Source organism: Nerophis lumbriciformis, linkage group LG18, assembly GCF_033978685.3.
Source record: "Nerophis lumbriciformis linkage group LG18, RoL_Nlum_v2.1, whole genome shotgun sequence".
Classification (NCBI taxonomy): Eukaryota; Metazoa; Chordata; class Actinopteri; order Syngnathiformes; family Syngnathidae; genus Nerophis; species Nerophis lumbriciformis.
Window position 1 is genome coordinate 44,462,501 of NC_084565.2, and position 7,406 is coordinate 44,469,906.

The 7,406-nt window shown below is 37.5% G+C and overlaps 1 protein-coding gene across 1 annotated transcript in view; it reads left to right on the forward strand.

Moving 5' to 3' along the window:
• smim24 (small integral membrane protein 24) overlaps positions 1-1,166 on the forward strand; it is a 4,671-nt gene extending 3,505 nt beyond the window's left edge. Inside the window, exon 3 of the mRNA XM_061978640.1 lies at positions 843-1,166. Coding sequence (XP_061834624.1) covers positions 843-933 — 91 coding nt within the window. The 3' untranslated portion in view covers positions 934-1,166. The remainder of the gene's footprint in view (positions 1-842) is intronic.
• Positions 1,167-7,406: the final 6,240 nt, after the last annotated feature.

Consider the following 7,406-nt stretch of genomic DNA (forward strand, 5'->3'; position numbering starts at 1 on the left):
AATAAATTAAAAACATTTTCTTGAATAAAAAAGAAAGTAAAACAATATAAAAACAGTTCCATAGAAACTAGTAATGAATGAAAATGAGTAAAATTAAGTGTTAAAGGTTAGTACTATTAGTGGACCAGCATCAAGGACTGTATCCCTTGCAGACTGTATTGATATATATTGATATATAATGTAGGAACCACAATATTAATAACAGAAAGAAACAACACTTTTGTGTCAATGAGTGTGAATGGAGGAGGGAGGTTTTTTTGGGTTGGTGCACTAATTGTAAGTGTATCTTGTCTTTGTTATGTTGATTTAATAAAAAATAAAAAATAAATAAATAAAAAACAATACCGATAATAAAAAAACGATACCGATAATTTCCGATATTACATTTTAAAGCATTTATCGGCCGATAATATCGGCAGGCCGATATTATCGAACATCTCTAGTATATACAGTATGTGGGTGTGCATGTATATATATATATATATATATATATGTGTGTGTGTGCATATATATATAAATATATACATATACACATATATGTGCACATTTATACATATATGTATATATGTGAGTATGTTTAAATGTATATATACTGTATCTACACACATGTATATATATATATATATATATATATATATATATATATATATATATATATATATATATATATATATATATATATATATATATATATATATATAATTGGACAGCACAATTATCATTTTCAGCTCAGTGTTGAATGTTACATAAAGACAAAAATAGATGTTGTTATTGAAGAATGAACATTTATTAAGACATGAACACACAAGGACTAACCTGCTTGTTGTTGGCGTGTGTCACAGGCGGGAGGAAGACACGCAGGAGGAAATGTTTGGATACGACAACAAGGTTGTGGAGATGGAGGAAGATGACGTTAAACACACCATCTTTTAGGAGCAGTGGAAGAGTTCTGACATCAACATCCACTGACCAGCTTTCTTTCATAAACATTGTTCATGATGAATATTAATTAGTATATAGTTTTATCAGCCTTATTCCAAATTGGAATCAGCTCATTTTATCCCTCATAATTCTCCACAATGACAACATGAAACACATGTTTGGTGATTTTTGCAAATGTGTTCAAATAAATAAATAAGAAATCATGTCAGTGTTCTTGCCACAAAGCTGAATGCGGTGCATTCATTTTTGTACTCATCATCCTTGAGATGTTTCTACAGCTTTATTGGCGTCCACCAGGGCCGGCCCGTGGCATAGGCCGTATAGGCAAATGCTAAGGGCGCCGTCCATCAGGGGGCGCCACGCCAGTGCCACAAATGTTGGAGAAAAAAAACAAAAAGTTGGTACTATTATTTCTAAATACAAAAAATAATCCCACGTTAATTAAAATGCAAAGTAAAGCCTATTTAATAGAAATATTATTTGTGGCTTCTGCACACTTTGTCGATGTGATGTCGACGTAAGTAGTCAGGGGAATGCTGCAATTGAACGGCATGCGGGTGCGCGAATAAACATAAAAGTAATAAACATGCGGCAGGTACCTCTTCAATGAGGACATTTTTTCGTGAAGTTTCGTCACCCCTGGATGACAAGATAACTGCTGCGGAGCTGTGCAAGGTGTACCATGCTGTAAAGCAGTGCTTCTCAAATGGTACCCTGGGGGTATGTAATGTAATGTAAGTTCATAAACTGAACATCAAATTAAGTAGGCTATTCCATTCATTACCATAAAGCCAGAGTTTCCCCCATGCCATGATGGTTTGACCCTCACTAAAATGTCTGTCAAAAAGAACTGTGAAAAGAAATGCAACAATGCAATATTCAGTGTTGACAGCTAGATTTTTTGTAGACATGTTCCATAAATATTGATGTTAAAGATTTCTTTTTTTGTGAAGAAATGTTTAGAATGAAGTTCCTGAATCCAGGTGGATCTCTATTACAATCCCCAAAGAGGGCACTTTAAGTTGATGATTACTTCTATGTGTAGAAATCTTTATTTATAATTGAATCACTTGTTTATTTTTCAACAAGTTTTTAGTTATTTTATATATTTTTTTCCAAATAGTTCAAGAAAGACCACTACAAATGAGCAATATTTTGCACTGTTATACAATTTAATAAATCAGAAACTGATGACATAGTGCTGTATTTTACTTCTTTATCTCTTTTTTTCAACCAAAAATGCTTTGCTCTGATTAGGGGGCACTTGAATTAAAAAAATGTTCACAGGGGGTACATCACTGAAAAAAGGTTGAGAACCACTGCTGTAAAGCATCACCAGTCCTACAGAAGTTTAGACTGCGGCATGAAAGTGGACCGGGAGATTTTCAGTGACTATCCCACAGCTAAAGGGATGGCCTGTGGCCGAACAAGAGCCAAGGCATTGTGCGAGAACGTCATCGCTCACTATTCGGTACAGGAACATACCGACTACATAAAAGAAAACAACCTACCCTTTTCCGTGGCAACCGACGCCTCAAATAAAGGAACAAACAAGTGTTTTCCCATTGTGGTAAGGTATTTTCACTTTGATGAAGGCATCCAACATGTCCTGTTGGATTTTTATAGTGACAGCAACGAAACGTCAGAAGCCATAACAAACCAGCTGCTGGCAAAACTTGAGATGTCTGGCTTAGAGGTGAAAAACATGTCTGCATATGCAGCAGACAATGCCAGTGTCAATTGTGGCAAACATAACAGTGTGTATCAGAAGCTGAAACTGAGCCAAAAAGATGTGCTCCCTGCAAACTGTTTGGCCCATATTCTGCATAACGCAACCAGATATGCAGCAAGCAGCCTTGATGTTGATGTGGAAACATTTTTTGTGGCATTTTTTTAAAATTATATATGTTAACTACATTTAAGTCCACACATGTTATGCTTTGTGGCACTCTGCACTTGAAAAGATTCATCTCAGTGGTCACTTTTTGAACACCACAATGTATTGAATAAATACAAATACTGTTAACAAACACTTGACTTTAATATTTGTTCCTATTCAGCCACACAAACATCATCTTTAAACCACTCAAAATTGTACTATAAATAAGAGTATACCAGAGTCCTATGTACACCATAGTCATTTATTGATATGCCGCATAATGTCCTCCTTTTTGGTGTCATGGAAATGGTCACACTACTAACTGTGGCTCCGTCAAGTGTGTGTGTGTGTGTGTGTGTGTGTGTGTGTGTGTGTGTGTGTGTGTGTGTGTGTGTGTGTGTGTGTGTGTGTGTGTGTGTGTGTGTGTGTGTGTGTGTGTGTGTGTGTGTGTGTGTGTGTGTGTGTGTGTGTGATGTGCACTCTAAGAAGCATTTGATGAAGACTCAAATCCTCTTCTCAGTGACGACACCTCTAAGGGGCTTTTTTTGACTGTTTTTTGTAGGATGTTCAGGAGCCGAGCCGCTCCTTGATGGGCCCGCTTAGTTGTGAGTGACAGGACCCGGACGGGGGAACAGGAAATATTTGGGATATTTCCTTTACCATCTGATTTTGGTTGCTGGGATTTGAAGAATCAGGCGTGAAAGCGTAGGACTTCGACCATGGCAGTTTGACCACTTGTGGGCGTCGTCATGGCAACGCTATCCACAGGCTGCGAGGCGGCGAAGGGCTCCTCGGTGAGGTGGCAACTCTGTTACGATGTGTCGGCCAAGACGTGGTGGATGGTGAGTGAAAGTGTGGGGAACATAATGGTCTTGACCGTGAGAAAGGGGCGTGTCGGGTATTCTCAGTGCTTGTTTTGGGGTTTTTGCACAAAGTACGTGCAGATATGTTTGGAGGAGTTGGTGTGGAAGAACACCTGCGGAGTCACCTAACCCAGCAGGCACAAGACATTAAACACCGTTGAGAACTTGTTGAATTAGGTCCTGAGGTTGAGCAACTCAAACTTAACGATGGAACAACATACCTTTTTTTTGTGACCTTGATTTGAACTTGGTCATTTTCCAACCAATGTTCTTCAACACAAATACAACATTGAAACAACATGCTTTTTAACAACGTTTAAAGTTCAAGTAGCAATGATTGTCCCACACACACTCGGTGCGGTGAAATTATCCTCTGTATTTGACACATACCCACAGGGGAGCAGTGAGCAGCAGTGGTGGCCGCGCCCGGGAATCATTTTTGGTGATTTAACCCCCAATTCCAAGCCTTGATGCTGAGTGCCAAGCAGGGAGATAATGGCTCCCATTTTTATAGTCTTTGGTATGACTCGGCCGGGGTTTGAACTAAGGCTGAAACGACGCGTCGACGTAGTCGACGTCATCGGTTACGTAAATACGTCGACGCCGTTTTTGTGCGTCGGCGCGTCGCATATTTACGTCACACTACTTTACTGTCATGGCGGAGCGCAAAGCAGACGATGCGAGCGAGGGGAAAAAAGCACGCCAAAAGTCGTCAAAAGTGTGGGAGTATTTCAATAAACGGCCTAATAATGTTGTTGTATGCACACTGTGTCGAGCGGAAATGGCCTATCATAGCAGCACAACGGCTATGAACGAACATTTGAAAAGAAAACCCCCGACAGCGTTCTTGCCATCACCATCAACAAGTCAATCGTCCGCGTGCGTATACGTTGTCATTATTACACAAAAACATGAATGTGTCATTTGTATCTGCGTTGTAAATTCATAAACTAAAGCACCGTTTCGCTCTGAGAGGCGCGTTTGGCGTGCCTGTTCAGTGTTTACAAAGACGCGCTCCTCTTTAACGCTGTGGAGAGGCGGCGGCGGCGAGCGAGCGGCGAGGCGGGGCGCGCCGGGAGCGACGCCGCAATCGTGCCCAGGTGCGCGATCCGCGCAGGTGGAAGAGAAAAGACTTTGTGTAAAATGAAAAGATTGTAAACCTGGCAAAGCCGTCTGGCGTTCAGTCTGTCGGTCCTGAAAGAACCCCACGGCACAAGACGTGTCACAAACGCTAACGTTAATTAGTTGTGCAAATACCTTTTACAACATTAACAGTTACATATACTATGTACAAACCAACAATTAACTTTCACTTTAATCATACTATCATTGTTGTGTTATTAAGCAAAATAAGCAATACTTTTACTTTTGTTGAAATGTTTACACTGTACACTTTTTGTATTGGATGTTTAGCTTTATTTTTGCACATTTTAGCAAATAAGCAATACTTTTACTTTTGTTGAAATGTTTACACTTGTTACAGAATATTTCCGTTTTGCACTTTTTTGTATTGGATGTTTATCTTTATTTTTGCACATTTTAAAGCAAAATAAGCAATACTTTTACTTTTGAAATGCTTATACTATTCCAGAATATTAAGATTTGCACTGGATGTTTACTTTTATATTTGCACATTAAAAAGCAAATAAGCTACTTTTAATTTTGTTAAATGTTAAAAGTTTTAAATGTTTACATTGTTACAGAATATTTTGTCATGTTGTTGTCAATGTTGACTGACTAGTGGCCATACTTTTTTTTTTGTAAATAAAAGCCATGCCTTTTGAAAAAACTGGCCTACATTTATTTTTTCCTCTTCATTTTAAATTAAAAAAAAAAAATCGGTAAAAGGAAAAATAATCTATAGATTAATCGAAAAAAATAATCTATAGATTAACCGATTAATCGAAAAAAATAATCTATAGATTAATCGATAGAAAAATAATCGTTAGCTGCAGCCCTAGTTTGAACTCACACCCTACCGTTTAGTCAATGTCAGGTTGTGACGTTGATTTGATCATTTGAAATTTGGTTATTTTTCAACCGATATTCTACAACGCAAATACAATATTGAAACGACGTGCTTTTTAACGACGTTTAGTCAATGACAGGTTGTGACGTTGATTTGACCGTTGAATTTTGGTCATTTTTCGACCCGTACTCTACAAATGTCATGTCTGTGTGATCATGTTTTGTTTTAGTCATGTTCGGTTTTGTTTTTTGGACTTTTTGTGCACTTTTGTTTTGTTTTGTCACCATAGCAACCATTAGTTTTCACCTGTCACGTCACGCACCTGTTTCACGTTTTGAGTCACGCACCTGCTTTCACTAATCATGTCTATAGTATTTAGGTTCATTGTTTTCAGTTTGTCGTTCTGACGACATCCCACATTTATGCTCTGCACATTCCTGACACTTTTTTCATGTCCATCGTTCATGCCAAGTAAGTTTTGTTTATTAATGCCACAGTTAGTGTTTTTGTTTAATTGTTCATAGTTTCTGCCTTTGTGCAAGTATTTGTTTTCATAGCCAAGTTGTTTCTCCGCCACTGTGCGCGCTTTTCGTTTGTACTTTTTTTTGATAAAATTAAATAAATCATGTACTTACATTCCCGTCTCGCCCGAGCCAACTTTCCGTTGCATCCCGGAAAAGCAAACACCCAGGATCAAGTCATGACAACAACACAAATTCAACGAAACATGCTTTTTGATTATGTTTAATCAATGTCAGGTTGTGACGTTGATTTGACCGTTGAAATTTGGTCATTTTTCAACCAATATTCTACAACACTAATACAACATTGCTTTTGACAACGTTTAATCAATGTTGGGTGCTGACGTTAATTTGACCGTTGAATTTTGGTCATTTTTCAACCAGTAGTCTACAACACAAATACAACGTTGAAACAACATGCTTTTTAATGATGTTTAATCAATGTCAGGTTGTGACGTTGATTTGACCGTTGAAATTTGGTCATTTTTCAAGCAATATTCTACAACACGAATACAACATTGAAACAACATGCTTTTTGACAACGTTTAGTCAAAGTTGGGTGCTGACGTTAATTTGACCGTTGAATTTTGGTCATTTTTCGACCAGTACTCTACAACACAAATTATACGAAACAACATGCTTTTTAATGATGTTTAATCAATGTCAGGTTGTGACGTTGATTTGACCGTTGAAATTTGGTCATTTTTCAAGCAATATTCTACAACACAAATACAACGTTGAAACAACATGCTTTTTGATGATGTTTAATCAATGTCAGGTTGTGACGTTGATTTGACCGTTGAAATTTGGTCATTTTTCAAGCAATATTCTACAACATTGAAACAACATGCTTTTTGACAACGTTTAATCAATGTTGGGTGCTGACGTTAATTTGACCGTTGAATTTTGGTCATTTTTCAACCAGTAGTCTACAACACAAACACAACGTTGAAACAACATGCTTTTTAATGATGTTTAGTCAATGTCAGGTTGTGACGTTGATTTGACCGTTGAAATTTGGTCATTTTTCAAGCAATATTCTACAACACGAATACAACATTGAAACAACATGCTTTTTGACAACGTTTCATCAATGTTAGGTGCTGACGTTAATTTGACCGTTGAATTTTGGTCATTTTTCAACCAGTAGTCTACAACACAAATACAACGTTGAAACAACATACTTTTTAATGATGTTTATTCAATGTCAGGTTGTGACGTTGATTTGATAA